The 19,204-nt window shown below is 44.0% G+C and overlaps 2 protein-coding genes and 1 long non-coding RNA gene across 7 annotated transcripts in view; 1 reads left to right on the top strand and 2 right to left on the bottom strand.

Annotated features, from left to right (window-relative positions):
* CRYBG1 (crystallin beta-gamma domain containing 1) overlaps positions 1-363 on the bottom strand; it is a 99,160-nt gene extending 98,797 nt beyond the window's left edge. The window contains exon 1 of the mRNA XM_032101373.1: positions 278-363. The gene's annotated coding sequence lies outside the window, so the exon portion shown is untranslated. The remainder of the gene's footprint in view (positions 1-277) is intronic.
* Positions 364-13,214: 12,851 nt separating this feature from the next.
* On the bottom strand, positions 13,215-16,897 carry LOC116440536. Its single transcript, XR_004238664.1, has 2 exons — positions 16,804-16,897; positions 13,215-16,554 (listed from the first exon to the last, which is right to left on the bottom strand). It is a non-coding gene; the product is annotated as an uncharacterized LOC116440536 (long non-coding RNA).
* A 672-nt stretch (positions 16,898-17,569) lies between these two features.
* The window catches only part of ATG5 (autophagy related 5), a 76,044-nt gene continuing 74,409 nt past the window's right edge, over positions 17,570-19,204 (top strand). Inside the window, exons 1-2 of one of the 5 annotated variants that reach the window (XM_032101368.1) lie at positions 17,570-17,651; positions 18,320-18,480. In XM_032101368.1, coding sequence (XP_031957259.1) covers positions 18,373-18,480 — 108 coding nt within the window. In that variant the 5' untranslated portion in view covers positions 17,570-17,651; positions 18,320-18,372. Of the gene's footprint in view, positions 17,652-17,753; positions 17,910-18,319; positions 18,481-19,204 lie in introns of those variants that run through there. The other 4 variants (XM_032101369.1, XM_032101370.1, XM_032101371.1 and 1 more) reach the window with 4 other exon arrangements.

The raw sequence follows: 19,204 nt of genomic DNA, 5'->3' as shown, positions 1-19,204 counted from the left end.
AGGAAAAGCCATTCACGCACACCAGCCGCCCTTAGGAGGCTGGTTTGGGCCGGGAAGCCTCCCCCTGCTCCGGGCACAGGGCTGAATGTTACTTATTCACACGGGCGCTGCTGTTTGTCAACACGGCTGGGCGCCGCTCCGCCAGCAGGCTGAGGCGAGCGCGGGACGGGAAGGCGGCTGCGGGACCCGCGCTTCCCTCCTCGGGAGAAAACCCCCTGGCCTCCAGCCGTGCCCGGCCCGCCGGTCCCCCCGCCGCCCGCTCAGGTGTCGTGCTTACCGCGGGGCCGGGGACTCGAGGGGCGAGGCGGGCGGCGGGGTCCAGGCGGGCGCGGCACCGCCGCCCCCCCGGGGATGCTGCTCCTTCTTCTTCGGGCGCCAGTGGGGGAACGCGGGGCGCCGCTTGGGCGCGGCGGCGGCGGAGGGGCGGCGGCGGGGGGCGGCGGCCGCCCCCTCGGGCTCCGAGTCCTCCGACTCGCTGCGGCCGAAGAGGCGCTGGAAGCGGCTGCGCCGCGCCATGCCGGGCTCCGCGGGGCTGTGCGCGGCCGCGGGGATCTCCCGCCGGCAGCCGGGGCGGCAGCGGCAGTGGGGGGAGCACGGCGCTCTCGGGCTGTCCGCGGGCATGGACGGGGCGGCGGTGGCAGCCGCCCGCCCCGGTGTATGCGTTTAATAAGGAGATTCCCTCCCTCCCTGCCCACCGCCGGACGCGTCGGTCCCTCCCCGCGGAGCGAGCCGCGCAGCGCCGCGGCAGGCGGGCTCCCCGCCGGTCGCACAGGAAGGGAGCGGCCCACGTGTGATCCCTGCCCAGGGTGCGCATTAGGGGCCATTATCTTGTTGTTGTTTTCTCTAACCCTGAGGTGTGCCCCGCGCCCCGGACACTTGTGCAAGGCGCGGGGAAAGGCTGCGCGCCCGCCCGCACCGCGCCGGGGGCTCCGCAGCCTCCCGCGGCCGCCCCCCGGCCCCTCCTAATTTAAGGCGAAAAACATGAATAAAGAAAGTCAGCTCTACAGCCGAGGGACTCAGGAGCCAGCACACCCCAAACCTTGCAGCGCTGCTTTTTGTCTCGGTGCCCGCCACGTTAATTAATTAGCTGCTTATCCCTCTCCCTGGGAATAAATTGGCTCTGACCGCCCTGCTGGCTCGTTATGCCGAGGAGGACGAGGAAGGGATTCCGTAGGGAGGCAGAGCCGCTCCCGCGTGAAAGGTCAGCCTGAGACACCTTGCAGAGGGGAGGATCGTGTCAGGTCGTATCGTGACCAGCCCCTGGCAGGACCTGGCTATCCCATGTGTTCCTCGGTGCTTTTAGGAATCTTCTCTGAAATGACCCTGAGGTCCAGCTTTCCTTAGGAAACGCTGTTGTGCGCTGACGGATACCGTCTGTCCTAAATTGCGCCTAACAAGCACGCATTTGTCTGATGTAAGGAGCTTTCGGGGCACTTGTGGTTTTAGTTCTGATTTTTGCTTGCTACTGATGGGCCATGGATGTTACAATGGTCTGCTACAAATACTAAGATGGCGTAATAAAAATGTTGGAAATCTGTGTTCTGGAAAAACTTTAAATTCATCATACAATAGTCATTTTAAGACAATAATTGACAAACACTACATAAATTGATGGATATAAGTTAATGCTGGTTTTTTATGGCAGGAGGAAAAGGATGTGAGCAAGGCAGGGGAACACAAAATACAGAGGAGTTGGCTGAGCAGCTAAGTCTTACCTATGCTGCTGTTTTACTCCAACCAATATGTACACCTGTTTGGGCGGCAGATTCAGTTCTTTTCTGAGTTGTAATTTATTTGTTTTGTGATTAACTAAACAGAATGACTTAAAAAGAAAGTGATTTTCCCCAAAATTAAATATGCATCGTGCCAAAACTGGGCAGAACTGGAAAGAAAGATAACTGTACCCTCAGGAACTGCATAAGGAATTGAGAAAAAAAAGTCAGTTTCAGTAAAGCAAGCTACATAAGCATGAAAATCATAGAATCACAAAACACTTGAGGTGGAAAGGGACCTCTGAAGGTTGTCAAGTGCAGCTCCCTGCTCAAGCAGAGTCAGCAAGGGCAGGCTGTTCAGGACCATGTCCATTTGGATTTTAAGCATTTCCGAGGACAGAGACAGGAGACCTGATGGCAGGTAGAAGCTGTCCTTGACAGATGGCTAGGAACAAAGCAGAAAGTCCTGTCTGCTATATCTGGATAGGATTTTTGGACATTGGATAGACACTGTAAAGATTCAAATAGCTATTCTTCTCTTATTTTAGCCTAAAATTATTCCATTCTACTTCCTTGACTAGAGGACCACAGCTGTCATAACCATGGCATTTTCTGACATTCACCATTGAAGAAACCAGATAAATATACTACTGAGTCTGTGTGCTACATTTCCATTTAGGTGCCAGTTATAATTGGGACTCTGCTTTGCCAGAGCAAAGGTAAATTAATTGGTGTTGGTGAACCACTTCACCTAAACAGCACTGGAGAGCAAGGAGTCTGGGCCACTTCGGTTGTGATGTGTCCTCTCCCTGACACTCTACCTGTTAGGTACCTTGAGTTCATGGCAGACCAGGCAGATGAGGGTATGTTCAGCAGACCTGTGCTACTTCATTCCACACCAAAAAAAATAGGTGTGTTTGGCCTGAAAATATACAGTTTAAATGACAGAAGAACAAAAATGGAGAAGTACAAGGCACACTTTTTTTCAAATCCTCTTAGATTATCTTGGCAGGGTCTAGATTAGCATTAGCACCAAAGAGCACCTAGAAAATGTGCAGAGTTACCTATCTCTCTGGAGAGACACATACAAGAAATATGCATTCCACATAAGCCTTGAGGTATCTGACGTTTGTGCTTCAGTGTTAACATACCCTAAAAAATCCTGATACACAAAAGTAAGCAAAGGGGTTTGGTTGTTAATATTTTTCAAACTTTGGGCAAAATTAAAGCCTGGTTGTTAAATATGGCTGTGTCAGAATAATGTGTGATTTTGATCCAAACATATCTGTGGAGGCCCAGTACTTTTAATTGTACCTGACTGATGTAGAAGGTTTGGATCTCTTAATTCAGGAAAGGCATTTTTAAGACCATTAGTTAAGACAGACATTCGTAAGAATTAGCCAGTCATTTAGGAAATTTTAAATGATGGTCATGTTTATGTCAGCAGCCAGTTTATGTCAGTTTAATCCAGGCACATGCAATAGAACAAGTCAGTCTAGGTTTATCTGAACCAACACAATTTTGCAACATTTCATAGTACTTCATACCTTAGAAAGGTATTATGCAACAAATTATCCTTCTCCTGTTTGGTATCATTCCAGCATGGTGAAAAAGAAGATGATTGAGTATCTAGATTAGACTTTGCCTTACTCAGTATCCGTTTAGCTTGACTGCAACCTCTATGTGAGATTTAAAAAAACCAAAAAACCCCCAAACCTGAAACATGCTAATATTGGAGTTACAAAGATAATCTGATAAATACAGACTTTGAAGTTGTTACAGAAATCAACTAACACACTGGTTGAGATAACACTATTTATTCAAATAATTGATTCCACCTTTTTATTTTTTCAAACCAGAAACAATCACTGTTCTAATATAAAACTATTCCAATAGCTCTGAAACAAACAAACCTCCAGTCTAAAACCCATACACAAATTACAGAAAAATAGGAATGGATTATCATCAACTTTGTCATCAATTTTTTTTCTTTTCCAATACAACAGATGTGTGAAATTTCCTTCAGAAACGGTACATGCATGCAAACATTTGAGATTCAGATAATTTCCTGTCAGAATATATGAAGACTGCTTTGGATTTCTACACTTTGGAGTTGGTGGTAAAAGGGCAATAAAGTACACAGGGGCCCAAATCCTGCCTGTGTCCCACATAAAACACCTAAGTCCCAAACTATGGTCCTGAAATCCCACATTCATTTGACACCTAACCCTGCAGGCACTTAAATTCCAGGGTTGCCTCCCTGTTTGTCTTGAAAGTGCCCCAGGTACTTAGGGATTCACTTCCCCACATGCTCAGAGTTGCCTCAGTCTTCACAGGACTGACTGTCTGGTGCCTGCTTCTTGCCTAAGTCTGACAAGGGGCTAAAAACTAGGTATTGCTTGGCCTTACTCTCTGCTGGGACTCCCTGTGGTTGCATATTTGGATCTTATTTAACTCATGCAGCAGGCTCTGTACAAAATGCTATATTGGCTTCCATTTTTTTCCAGGAGTTCCAGGTGTGATGTAGAAATAGTGATGGAAATGGTAGCCTTAATTCAGGAATATCCTACCTACAAGAATATGTTCTATCTCACAGTCATATCACCATTAATGTTTGTTTTCTGGCCCAACAAGAGACTAGAGGTTCCCTGGCCACACCTGAAAAGAGGACTGAGTCCCACTCCATGCCTTGAGAAAAAAAGGCATAAATTAGTGTCCTCAGTAAATTATCAGACATGGCGGAATGTGGGTGATCACCCCTGGGGTTTAAAGACAGCCTGGAAAATGCGACTAAATATTACAATCAGGAAAAGCCAAGGCTAGGAACAAATTAGTTCAGGAACGTGGCAGCCAGAACTGTAGCAAGAGCACTACGTAGGAAGCCGGGGAAGCAAAGAGACCATTAAAACAAATAGCAGGGCAAATCCCTTAAAGGGAAGCAACTCCATGTCACAGGGAAAGACTTTGGAAAAATGGCAATAGCTTGACAGAGAGTAGGACTAAGGAATCTGGAAGCAACAGACAGTGATGAGCTTCAACCAAGAAGTAAATTTGGAAGTCAAGCATTTCTGGGATTGCCTTACATACCTGGTAGGTGGGGCAAAACATCACTCAGGCTCAGAAGGCAATCATTATTGGCGTGCCAGTTGCCATGACTTACCCTGGTCTGTCTGGTGGCCGAATTGCTGGATTGCCTGAGGGCATACACAGGGGAGCACACAGGCACTGCAGCTCAAGTAGATGGAAGTACCTCAGGCTCTGAGGACATTTTGGAGTGGGGGTGAATTTACATAACCTCACGCTCTGAATTTTGTTCTTGTACCCACTGTGTAATTACTTCACGCAGCAATTTAGATTTGGGTGTTGGATGCTTTTGGTCCTATTTTAAGTTGCCTGGTTCCCATCATGGTTCAATTTGGGATCTTTGGTATTTAGGTTCATCTGTGAGCTAATACCTCTCTTGAAAGCATGCAATGCCCATCTCTTAGGTGCTAGTTATTGATCAGATAAGTCAAAATTGGATGTGATTCTTATCAGGGCCAAGATTTCACCTTTATTTTTCTGATAGCTTTGGCTTAATTTATAACCCAGTTATTCATGAATATTTCTGCCAAACCCATTGACACTCTAAGATCAATAAGATCTAATAAACTGAGTATTCCACAGCAGATGGGTGTGGGTAGACTTTTTAATGGGAAATTAGCATGTTCAATTAATCAATTCAATATTAGCATGGTTTTTTATTCTTATTTTTGCTGTAGAACGCCAAAAGTTTATCTGAGCCTTTGAGTTGCTTATATATTCACACAGATGAAAAGTGTCATATAGACCTCCCTGCTACCCATGTATCTCCTGTCAGCTACTCAAAGAAGAGTCCTACAACCCATCTTTGGGCCTTTAAAGAGCCTTTTGCATTAGAATCCTACAGCTCAAGGGAATCAAGCAGAATAAGTCATGTATATAATCCATGGGGTTGTATAAATTCAGTGCTCACCCATTAGAAGTGTCCCACAGTGAGGCCAAGGTATAGCATGTGGTCTTTGACTTCAACATGAAATTTTACAGTGCTAACCAGAGCCATTGTAGGTTTTTTTTAGCATACAAGAGAACTACTTCTGCATCAATTACTACCTCCACATAATACTCCCATCGTGATGCTAACAGTGAGAGTGCCCTGTTTGGTTTCAACGCCAGCTAGGTGCAGCCCATAAGTCCAGGCAGATGGCCAAATAGATTTCAGTTATGAAATGTTCAGGAGTTCCCAGTGTTGAATATCCCTCTTATTCTTGCTAATATATCCATGGCAGTAGTTTACATTCCTTCAGTTCACAGGAAAAAAAAAGTCTCACAGAAAACATTTCTTTCAGGGGTTTTCTTCTCTGTTACCTGCCAAGTGCTTTTCTCATCCTGTTAATGACAATCCAGTGTTACTTTTCTTTAATGATAACTATCTTTCGCTGAAGTGCCGTGTCATTACAAAGTAAAGACAACACCTACAAGTCACTTCATTCTTGCTCTGAGTATCCAAGTATTCTGTTCTTCTGCCCACCTGTAGAAGATTAATGTTTCCTCTGTGCATTTTTCAACTTACAGTTTCTTCAGATCTTTCAGTCTTTGGACTTACCAGTTTGCAATAAGGGTTTACATAAAGATTCTGAGTCTGGTCTCAAGCTGAACACTAATATCTGTAAAACACTTCATGTGTGCTATGTCAATGTTGCTTCAATATAGCATTTTTTTTGGCATCTGGAGATTTTCAATAAGTGGTTTTTTTCCTCCCCAAAACTGTAAGAGGGGGAGATAAAATAGCTATGAGAAAACAGACTATATAACTAGTCAGAAACAAATGCTGTGGATGCTACTCAGAGGAGAGAACATTCCACGTTGTGGCTGCTTTTTTTCTTTCCCATCTTGGTGGGAAAGGAGGAGGGAGGTGGGCCATGCTGCTTCTCATGGGAGCAGAATGCCACTGATTGGCAGCATCATCAATGCTACTCTGTGCATCAGGGGCTCCAGCCTCCTCTGGAGTTTGAGTAAAAGGAAAAACAAAAAGGATGTGAATTCTAGTACTGTTCTCCTGTAGTCACAATTTAAAGGTATACTAGTAAGACCATATATTAATTCAATTAGAAAAACACCACAAATTAACATAATAATGAGGCATTAGGAATATAATACTGAAAAATTGTTAATTTACTGCTTAATATCAAGATGTGCTTATGTTTTCCTGAGTAGATATAGCTTGGCTGAAATGTATATATTTCCAGGCTAATATTTAATGGCTTTGTTTCTCTTGCTTTCCAGTTTAGCACTGGTCAGTGTGCATAGTACTGTTACACTTTCATGCTTGCCCAAAAGCAAAGCTATAGGTCATGTTCTTCTCTGGTCTAAATTTTTGATTATCACCTAGGTTGAAATTGATTTGTCACCCTAAAGAATAATTTTTAATTTGTTTGACTAAATCAGAAATGGCATTCTATTATATTTTTACCATATTCTCATGGAGATCTATCAGCCAGCATGGCTTAAGTTAGAATAGAATCCTTTTTAGTTTTTAAGAAGGAAGGCAGAAACCACCAGAAAATTTAAAATTTATTATTTCATAGAGATTCTAGGTATATTACTAAATCAATAGCCCTGAAAATTAAATACAGAATTACCAGTTATGTATAATTGCTCATACTGCCTAACAGATGGGCTGGGAAATGGACAAACATGAAGGAAGGTGCTCAGTATCTTCAGCAATTTACAGTCTAAAGCCAATGTGCTAAAGAATGAAACGTAAGCACAGCTGATTAAATTGCTATGGGATATGAGCATCCTGTGACAAATCCAACAGCTATCCAGTCTTCTGTAACCTAGTCGGGTGCTAAAGAATCTGCAATTAATATTAAGCTGACCAGATGTAATTAAAAGCGTAACTGTTCTTATGTATCTGCAGATAATACAGGAGCATTACTAGGAAGTTGAAACTGTCTGCTCATAGTTATGTTTACCAGTCACTTCTTCCTCCTGTATATTACACAGGGTCTATAATATAGATCCTGTGAAAACCATCAGCCTCTGTGCAGCCATCAGCTCTGTCCTCTTTCCAGATGAATCTAAACCTTGCACCGTCCCATGAAAATTCATCCAAAGAGGAGATGTTGAAACAGCCTGATGAAACAAATCAGTTATTGTGAGTCCCAGGGAGGAAAAGCATGAAGTGGTAGAGCTGTTCGTCAGCATTTGCTTTTCCCAGGATAATCAGTTGCGATTACAGAGAATAAGGATGTAATATTTAAAACAAACACTGAGAGTGACTGTGAGAATGTGGGTCAGTAAATTTCTGCCATTAATAAACAATAATTAGGGAGTTATCTATCAGCTCTTCCACAAAAAGATAGATGAAAGAGAATGAGTAAGCTAAGCTAAGTCTTTATAAACATGCCCTTCCCAATAAGTTATCAAGGAAACTACTATGGGTTCAGGAAAAAAAAGGCAAATAGAAAGAGTAAGAATAATCAATATGAGATGAAACAAGGAATGGACTTCCTTAAACTTCTCTAATAAGATTAGTCTTATTTAAAAGACTTCCTTCTCTAGGGGCCAGAGTACCCACCTGCAGGTCAGAGCAGCTGTCAGGAAGCTGATTGCTTGGGCCCTGGTGTGGGACACCGCAGAAGGACAAACAGTATCTTGGGATTATTGCTACTTATTACTGCCTTTTCACTGTTACTGTGTACTTCTCCTTACCCATCTGGGCACAAGTGTTGCTGTCAAAAGAGACCGGGAGCAGATCAAAGACAACTGCTGATCTCTGAGCTGTGGTAAAGGGCCAAGGTGGTGTTCCTCTTTGACCCTACCAGTTAAGGATATGGGCTCCAAAGGAGGATGTTTTATGCAGACCAAAGCCAGTGTAGCTTTGGTCAGACAAAGGTGACCAAACAGACAGGGAGAGCCTCTGACTTCTATGTCCATGGATTATCTTCTGGGAGTGAGGACTGGTGGGAAGTGATGGCACCAGCATAAGAAAGAAAGGCGAGAGCGTCTTTCCCAATAGTCTTGCTGTTGAGAAAGGTTTCTAAGCAGGTTGATCAAAGTATGCAGATCAGAGCCTAAAAAGAAGTGGGGAAACAGGTTGAATTTAAGATGCTAAGGGAAGCAAGGAAAGTACATAGCAAAGACCTGAACTTCAGGAGAGTGGACTTCAGCTTAGTCAGGGAATAGGTCTGCAGGAATAACTTGGGAGCCAAGAAAGAAAACAAAAGATTGGTCTTCAAATCAAATCAAATCAAATCAAATCAAATCAAATCAAATCTCCTTGAAGCATTGAATCAAATCTCCATTGTGACTGCACAAGAAGATGGGCAGATATGGCAGGAAGCCAGACTGGCTGAAGAGGGAAGTCCTAGCTGAGCTCAGACATAGAAAGGAGGCTATCAGGAAATCTGGCAGCATCACCCAGGAATTCAAGAGTTGAATTAGGAAAGCTGGGGTCAAAACCACCAAGGAACATAGAGGACAAGAAGAAGAGCTTCTACAGATAAGCAGCCCTGAAAGAAAGGTGAAGAAAAGTGTAAGCTCACTGCTAAATAGTGCAGGCAAGACGGAAAAGATGTAGTGACAAATTGCATAAAAAAGACTGGAATACTTAGTGCCTTCTCTGCCTTGTTTTTTACTGCCAAGGTCAGGTCTCTGAGCATAGTAGTAAATTGTGGGAACTGATGCACCCATCCTACAGGAAGATCAAGTTAGGAAGAATTTAAATATTTCTGGACATAGGACCAGAAAAGATGCATCCATAGAAGTTGAGACAGCTGATGTATTTGTGAGGCTCGTCTTTGTCACCTTTGAAAGGCTGTGACAACTGGGGGAACTCCCCAGTTGCTGGTTAAAGACAAATACCACATCAATATTTTTAAAAAATCAATAAGGAAGGATTACAGCATGGTCAGCTCCTAGGAAAAGTCCTCCACATTTCAGACACATGAAGGACAGAAGGATGGCTGGAATCAGCCAGCAGAGATTTATCAAAGTTAAATCATCCTTGACCAACCTGATTGACTTCTATGATGAAACGGCTGGGTCTGTGGATGAAAGGAGAGTAACAGATGTAGCTTATCTGAAGCAAGACTTTCAACACTGTCTTTTGTAGTACACTGGTAGCTAAACTGAGGAGATGTGGACTGGATGAGTAGACTGCAAGGGTAGTGAAAAACTGGCTGGACTGTTGGGATCAGAGAGTAGTGGTTAATAATTCAATGTGTATTGGATTTTCATGCCAAGGTTTTGGTAGCAGGGGGCTACAGTGTTTTTCTATGGGAAGGTGCTGTAAACTTCCCCCATGTCCTACAGAGCCAACACCAGCCAGCTCCAAGATGGATCCACTGCTCACCAAGATCAAGCCCATCAGCTATGGTGGAAGCACCTCAGGAATAACAGATTTAAGAAGGGGAAAAAACCACTGCAGAAACAGTAGCAGAGGAGTGAGAAATGTGAGAGCAATAGCCCTGCAGACACCAAGGTCAGTGGAGAAGGAGGGTAGGAGGTGCTCCAGGTGCCAGAGCACAGATTCCCCTGTGGCCCCTGGTGCAGACCATGGTGAGGCAGCCCATGGAGGTCCATGGTAAAACAGATATCCCCACCTGCAGCCTGTGGAGGAGCCTACGCCAGAGCAGGTGGGTGCCCAAAGGAGATTGCAGCCCTGTGGTAAGCTTACGCTGGAGCAGGCTCCTGACAAGGCGTGTGGTCCCATGGAGAGGAGTCCATGCTCGAGTGGGTTTTTGACAGGACCTGTGGTCCCATGGAGAGGAATCCACACTGGAGTAGGTTTCTAACAGGACCTGTGGTGAGGAGTCAATGCTGAAGCACGACTGCTGGCAGGACTAGTTACCCTATAGCATACCCATGTTGGAACAACTTGTTCCTGAAGGACTGCACCCCATGGAAGGGACCCACTCAGGAGCAGTTCATGGTAAGTAGTGAGTGATCTTTCCCTGTCCTTATGTTGACCCATGAGCCTTTCATTACGTTCTCTCTCCCCTGTCCAGCTGAGGAGGGGAGTGATACGAGCGGCTTTGGTGGGAACTTGGCGTCCAGCCACAGTCAACACATCACAAAGCCATGTAATATGTTTATCATTGACCTGGACAAGCTGGAACATACACTTGTTGGGGTTTTGGGTGATACAAACTGGGTGGGGTGAAGTGACTGATATGTTGGAGGGCTGAGCTGTCATTCACAGGGATCTCAGCAAACAAGAGGATGGAAGAATCGTGGAGTTCAAGAGAGGCAAATGCAAACTCCTGTGTAAGCAGTGAAAATCAGGCATACACTGGGCTATATTAGACATGGTGTGGCCAGCAGCTCAAGGGAGGTGATTTCCAACAACCCTTCCCCCCCTCAGCACTGATGAGGCCACTAGTAATTATACTTCTTATGGAATAAGATAGACATTAGGATTTCTACTTTTTTCCACTATCAACTTGAACACCCATTCTCCTATTTTATGTGCATGGCATTCTTACTTTTTTCCCTGAGAAATCAGTGATTTAATAGCTAACTCATATAACAAATGTTGTACAAATACAGCCAAGAGGAAAAGAAAACCAGAAAAACTTGCATCCAATATTGATTTTATATTCACTAAAAAGTCTTTGTAAATTTAAATCTCCATAACACACTTTATTAGTGGAGAAACAAAGATATATCAGAGCTTCAGAACTGGAGTTATTGACACTTTAGTACTACAGAATTATCAAAGTGAATTTGGAATCACTGAGAAAAATTCTTTCCCTGGGTAAAACTACTGAAGATCATCCAGTCATACCAAAAAACCCCCTTTTTCTGCAATAGAGAAATCTTGTGTTTTATTACAAATCAGTACTATTTCTTTCAGAAATCTAAGAACAAAACTGTGGTCTGTGTCAGATGTAGTAAGACACATACGTTTACTGAGAATAGAAAATTACTTTTCTGAAGCTTTGATGACTTGGATGGGCAGGGAATCTGGGCTGGTGTCTCTGTGTCACACTTGGCACTGTGTTTATCCATGAACCCATATGATACTTAGTAGTTTATTGCAAGAGTAAGTCAGTTTTCATAATTTGACCAACACACCACGTTGAATTTCACCAACACACCAGGTTGTAACAAGTCTAACTCAGATGCAGTGTAACACAGAAAAGGAATGAAGTCCTTATAGAAACGATTTTAATATAGAGCTGTACAGCAAGAAGTCTTCTTACCAAGGTATAAAAGATTACTCGTCAACAAACAGCAGTTAATTCTGGTTTCAGTTCTGGGAGTTCCCAACTGCTGGGTGACACATGGGTGCTTAGTGTCTCCTTGTACAAAGGGCTGGACTGCCTGTGGCTCAGCGGCTGATATTTCAACGGTATAAACAAGGTAGGTTACTGGTGAAATCTCTTCTTGCCTAAAAGTAAACGACCTAAAGGCTGTTCCAACTGTCAAACAGCACAGGATTATTGTATTATCTTCCTTCTACTTTTGTGTTACTTTCTGGCTGTGCTGTGATTCAGCACTAAGTTAGTGCTGATCCTTGATCATAAGTGGCTAAATTTATGTATCATAGATGGAGCCAAACCTGTCCCATCCTGAGACAGTACTGACAAAGCCATTAACCTTTTTGTCAGTATTCCCAACAGAAAAAACCAGAAGCATCAGGAATCATCATCCTACCACCTTTTGAATGCCCTTCTTTGATAAGTGAGAATAGTTGACAGAATAAGTCAGAATGCAGAGGGGTAAAAATCTAGCTAAGTGAACAACTGGCTGTTGGCATTGCCATTACATTTTAAAAAAGAAAGCTTATGATCTGATCTACATGCATGAGAAATCTCCATATGTACATACTGTGAAATTTTAAAAAGTAGTATTTCCCTTCCTCCTCACTAAGACCAAGAGGTCTTCATGAATCTAAAACAAAGTAGCAAAACCAAGAAATTTTTTTCAAGGTAAATAATAAGCAGCAGACCTAGAACTAGGATTTCCTAATGTCCAGTCCCTTGGTTTGGCAATAAAAGATTTTTTTGGTAGTCTGAAATATGACTTTGGAATTTTAAGTTAGGACTAAAATAGGAAATGGGGGTTGGAACTAGATGTTCTTCAAGGTCCCTTTCCAATGCAAACCATTCTGTGATTCTATGAAATCAGCAAAGTAAAAAAGAGTTAACAACTGTGAATGAAAACTAGGACAGTTGTCAGCACACCTGTTATTTAGACAAGAAGGAGTTTAAAACCAGTGTAGAATATTTCCAAATATATTCCCTGTTACAGAAAACAAATATTAGTAGGTGGGGAGAGCATGAAAGGAGAACTACATCCAGATAAGAGTGATTCTTTTTGCTCCCACAAACTTTAATTTATAAGCTGTATCTGGAAAACATTAAGTGCCATATCATAATATTTCCAGGAAGTTCTCAGATTAATGAATCAGCTTCTCATGTAATTAATCAAATTAACTATTCACTGGGAGTAGGCAACAATGAACTATTTAGCTAGATATAAATAGCAGCTTTATGAGTTTCATTTGACTCTTACTGTTGCATGTTAACAGGTGTACATTAATGATTCTCACAATGTGGTTTTGTTTACACACTCAAAAGACAATAGGTAGAAAATCAAAGTACGTTTTGCTTTCCACTGAAAACTGTTAGGGAAGTGAAGGGAAAAAACCAATGGTGATTGCTGATCAGTTGCTAATAAAACAACACTAGAACAGGTTAAGTTTCACATATCTGTGTGTTTTGCCAATGATTTAATGGAGTTGCTTTACAGAGAGAGGAGCCAGGACTGAATAACTGGAATCTTTTGTCCACCTGTCAAGGCTATTTGTTATACATACACGTATGTATAACTTACATAAGTAAATACATTATATACATACAAAGTATCCTTACTTTGTGGTATGTGTAGGTGACACAAAATACCAATTCTATGAAAGCACCATTAAATTCATTCCATGCGATCAAAACAATGAATATCAGTTATTCCAGTTCTAGCAAAATACAGAAGGAAATAATATTTAATGTTTTATTTCAGGTAACTTTTCAGCAATCAAATGCTAGCATGGTTTGCCTTTACCAGTATGTTCTAACTTTGTAGTTACTCCTGCTTGGAGAAAGGGTGTTGGCCTAGATGTCAGGAAAGAACTCCAGAGGTCCCTTCCAAAGTAAATTATACACTGATTCTGCTTACAAATCTTCATCTGCACTACCATTACACAAAAACATAACTGCCCACAAATATGTAAACCATCTGTTCAATTTCTCTTATTTTTATTAGAATTAATGCATCTTTAATTATAATCTTGTTTGTTACAAGCATCTTCACATTCCATATGTACTCAATAACAGGTATTTTGATTCAGTTGCCATTAGGCAATGACTCACTGTGTGGTGTCTGATGATGACGTTTAAAATGAGGGAATACTGCTTGAGGATCTTTGGAATTGGAAATATGTTTGTTGAGCTCTTCTCCTTCCAATTTACACTGGCCCATTGTGCCAAGTGATGGTGCAACTTAAAGCATTAGATAGCAATGTGAAAAACAATATGTCAAAGAAGTTAATTCCCTTTTAATTGTATTTATTTAGACATTACATCTTAGCAATTATTTCTAATGATTAGATTCAGATTCTTTATTTGTAGTCATAATAACAGCAAAGCTGGCGTTCACTTCAGGTTTAGTTTATTTGTTCAGTAGTCAATTATATCTCATGTGTTTATCTACAACCAATTTTGTCTCAGTAACAGAGCCTCATTCACCTATAGAACTATTGTCTTTAAAATCGCACATGGACAATGTATTTTGCTGTATCTGTGTCTGGTAACTACACCAGTAGGGCGTTTAAACAGGAAGATCATTTAAATAGCAAGTTATCTCACCTTATAACTTAACTGTTTTATTCTCTACCTGGCTTCTTGTATCTAGATCCAGCAAAAGACTTGGGTGCTTGATGGAGCTCAGTTTTCAGCCTATGAAGTGGAATCCGTATGCCTGAGTCAGGTGCTTCTGTTCCTTATACTATACACGAGACAAAAATGCAAAAGTAAATGTTTAATCTGTTTGGTAGTTGCCATCAGTAATCAACAGAATGCTGATTACACAGTCTAGCTGGCCAATATCGTGCTTCAAGAACTGTAGCAGTGGGGGTTAAGTAGGACCTCAGGAGGTGAGCACAGGCAGCATCAAGGAGTCACATCCTAACAGTATCATTGATAATAACCTGCAGACTCCTGCCTGCCTGTGAGAAAAAAATCACCTGGCATTACCTTTAGTGATGCTGCTACAATGATCAATCAAACCCTTCAGCCTACAAACCCTACCAAAACCACCCTTTTCTATAGGAGAAATCTGAGGAGCTCATAGGAGGAAAGGGCAAAGACTAAACCTGTGGTTCTCCTTGATTTCCTGTAGGAATATCCATATGTGCAAAGCTTTCTGAAAGTTGGCAAATCTTGTAACCAGGAAAAATATTTGTAAACATCTTGTTATTTTTTTGTCTGTTCAGTCAGGGTTTTCTGTTTGTTTGTTTGTTTTTCCAGTGGTGCTGGCATCTCACAGCAGCTCCTCTGGTCAGTGCATCCTCCTGAGACTGGTTCCAGCAGATCTGTAACAGCATTAAGGGGATTCCTTGCAGAAACAGAGAAGCCTTTAGTAATGTGCAGTGCTTCCAGGTTGGATGTCTCTGTAATTTTGGGATCAGTTCTGTGCAGGTCTCCTGCCATTTCAGGTCTGCAAAACAGTCATTTCCACACCATGCACACTAGTTAAAACTTGTGAGTGCACACACAATACTTCTGGAGGAACCTCTCCCCTGCCACCATCATACCCAACACATGCAAGGTGAGTGTAGTTGCCCATATTCAGGAGTGTAAGGGAACTAGTTCCTTCAGAGCATAAAGCCTTTGCAATACCACATGTGCTCTCTGCCTTCTTTCCCTATCCTTTGGCCATACCAAATACTAATTTGGTTTCTTCAGGTTTACAGCCGTTTACCTGCTTTTTAAATTAATGTGTCACAAAAACCTTTGGAGACAAGGCAAGGAAAGCTACCTTGTGTATGTCCCAAATCACAAAAGTGCCACAGCTTAACTTTTTGCTTATAGAGCACTAGCAAGATTGTTTACGGCTCATGTTTGGAATATTATGTTTTATCAAAAAGAGGTCATCGTAACAATCTTATTTAAACTGGAAAAAAAAATTTAATGAGCCTTTCAGACCTTTCTAATCCTTCAGATGACTGAAAAAATACTAGAGTTCTACATACCGTTGGATCGGCAACATACAAACTTATTAAATGCCCGTCTTTAGGTAAACCCCACCAAATGTCCGTAACAACTGCAGTTAGTTCCCGAATTCCCGAAGACTCCTTCAGCAGCCGTGGCCACTGCATGACATCTGGTGGCGACAAAGCAACATGGCCAGAGCGTGGCACTACTGAAACTGCAGCGTGAGCACTCGCTGAAACCACACCGTATCAGCTCTCCTCCAAAAGCGCCAGAACTCCCGCTGTGAGATGTTTGCTGCAGTTGTACATCCTGCCACGGAACAACCCAGCTTTGACAACTGCTAGTGTGTAGCACAATAGGATACATATTTTCCTTGGAGCTATGATGTTCCCCGCCACGAGCGTTGTTCTTCCCCGGCACTCCTACAGTTGTAGGACATCGAGATGGGGATTTGCAGAGCGACAGAATTGCGGGAGATGTTCTTTGAAATGCAGAGGTGGCGTTCACTGCGAACTTGCGCCTACTGAGCTGATAAAAACCAGAATGTTTGCAGCATGATGCTTTGGTATGTGAGAGATGTCACTGGTGGCAACAGGTTCATCCTCCTGTGAACATAGTATAAAATCACAGAATTATAGACTATGAAGGGCTGGAAGGGATCTTAAATATGATATAGTCACAATCTGCCCTGCCATGGGCAAGGACACCTCCCAGTGGACCAGGTTGCTCAAGACCTTATCCAACCTGGCTTTGAACACTGCCAGGCTGGGGCATCCCTGAGCAACCTATTCTAGTGCCTCACTACCCTTACAATAGAACTTCTTACAATAAGGAACTTCTTCCTAATACCTTACCTAAATTTCCCATCTTTCCGTTTGTATTCCTCCTTGTCCTGTCATTACAGCTCCTGACGCAGAGTGCCTTTCCGGCTTCCTAGTAGGCCCCTTCAGACACTGGAAGGTTGCCATGAGGTCTCCACACAACCTTTTCTTCTCCAGACTGAACATCCCCAACTTTCTCAGCCTGCCTTTGTAGGGGAAGTGCTCCAGAGTCCTCTTAGCTTTGTGGCCTCCTCTGGACTTGCTCCATCTATCACGGTGGGTAAGATCTACTACAGAAAAAGTAATAGAATATTCCTAGTTGCAAGGGACCCATCGAGTCCAACTCCTGGCCCTGCACAGACACTCTATAAAGTCACACGATGTGCCTGAAAGCATTGTCCAAACGCTTCTTGAACTCTGTGAGGCTTGGTGCTATGACTGCTTCCTTGGGGACGTAAGAAAAAGAACAATCGGGTAAGAGAAAACAGAGAGACTAAGTGCTCAAAATCCTCCAACCCGCGGTCTATGGGCTCAGCGACCCCGCCGATGCCTCAGGAGCGGGCCCATGGCCGGGTCCAGCACAGCTGCAGCCCAGCGACTCTCCGCCTCCCGCGCTGCCGCCGCAGCAGCACCAACAGCGCTCTAGGAGCGGCTCGGGACTGACTCCGGGAGCAGCAGCGACACCGACTCCCGGCTCCAGCGCTTCTCCCCAGGCCGGCCGAGGCCCCGCCCCGCCGCTTCCGGCGCCGGCGGGGGCGGGCGCGCGCACCGGGCGGAAGGCGGGCGGCGCGTGCGCGGGGGCGTGGCCGCGGCGGGGGCGTGGCCGCCGCTCGGTTCCTGCCCCGCGCACGGGCGGGCGGGTGTCGCCGGTCGCGACAGAGGTAACGGCCCGGCCGCGCGGCCCCCGCCCCGCCGGCGCCCGGGACAGCGCGCCTGGCGCTGCCGCCGCGGCGCTCCCCGGCCCGGCCCCGTGGGGCGGGAGTGCCGCTGATTCACCTCGGGCGGCTGCCGGCAGTGAAGGAGGGAGGGAGGCGGGCAGACAGACAGACTGATAGACTCCACGGGGCCTGGCCGGGCCCTGGACACCCCCGGGTCTCAGCGCGGCACTGGGCGATGCTGGGGCCCGTCCTGCGGCCTCGGTAACCCTCCGGGCCGGTCCCCGCCCCCGCGAGCCCCGCTCATTTCGGTGTTCCCGCCCTCCCGTCTGCCGACGTGGGCTCTGCCCCTGGCACAGAGGCCTCGGGGTGCCGGCGCTGCCGGCTGACTGCGGGGTGGTAACGGGAAAGGACTTTTTGGCTCTGCGGGTGGGGCGTGGTGCCCCCTTAGGAAATGCTCATTTATATTTCAGTCCTTATCCACCATGTGTTTGTAGTTGAGAACTTAATTCATCCCGTTCTTTGTATCAAGTGATGCATTTAATGCCCCGGTGACAGCGTTGGTCAGCCTGCAGGAACGTAGCTATGGAAGAACCTTTAACAAGATGTATTTTATCTGCAGTCGTGCTGACTTGTTTTTTTTTGGGGGGGGGGGTGGGGGTAATGGGTTATAGTTGTAGCTGAAGAAACAAACTGATCTACATGTACTTCACTGTCCATTGGAAGAATGACAGATGACAAAGATGTACTTCGAGATGTGTGGTTTGGGAGAATACCGACCTGTTTCACTCTGTATCAGGATGAGATAACTGAAAGGGAAGCCGAACCCTACTATGTGAGTATGACAAAGGTAGTCACAAATACCCAGTGCCATGGTTATGTTTGTTGCCTTCATTCTCATCACGTGTACAACTGCATGTCATGAAAAAACCCAGCTTTTTTTCTTACTGTTCCTGGTAGCTTCTGAAAGTAAACATATAATCATGCTGTGTGATTTTGTCTTTCTTCACAGCAGATTGAAAACTTCAGATTTGTTCCACTAGTGAGAGAAATTTATCACAGATAATTAAGATCGGTGAAAAAATTCTGAGAAAGTCAGTGAGTGACTAGGTAAAGGAGGAGGCTGTATGTGAGTTTGTTATGTTCTTGGATAATGAACAATCGAAGGGAGAGAACTTCTATGTTAGTGCAGAAATAACTTAGTCAGAGACTTATGAAATATTAAACATTACCTGTGTAACACAAACTCATAATGAACACTGGCTCCATGGATGACTTCTGCTCATTTTCTTTTCTTTAAATGCTAGCAGCCATGAGAGATCTAGCTCAGAAGTGAGAAAAGCTACTCAGAGCACTGCCTGAACAGGATTGCTAGCTGGTGATAAAAAAAAAGATGATGGATGTATTTGAGTTGTAACATGGAAGTGCCTTCTATAATTGTGTATTTATTTATAGTGTTCTCATCAGTTTTCATTCTTTCAGCACCTAATAGACATGTAATTGAGAAAAAAAGTGATATGCAAATTTGAAACGTAACAAGTATGTGGGAGGGAAATCTT

Source organism: Corvus moneduloides, chromosome 3, assembly GCF_009650955.1.
Source record: "Corvus moneduloides isolate bCorMon1 chromosome 3, bCorMon1.pri, whole genome shotgun sequence".
In the NCBI taxonomy this organism is placed as follows: domain Eukaryota; kingdom Metazoa; phylum Chordata; class Aves; order Passeriformes; family Corvidae; genus Corvus; species Corvus moneduloides.
The sequence above is the reverse complement of the archived record's forward strand: the minus strand, read 5'-3'. Positions and strand labels throughout refer to the sequence as shown.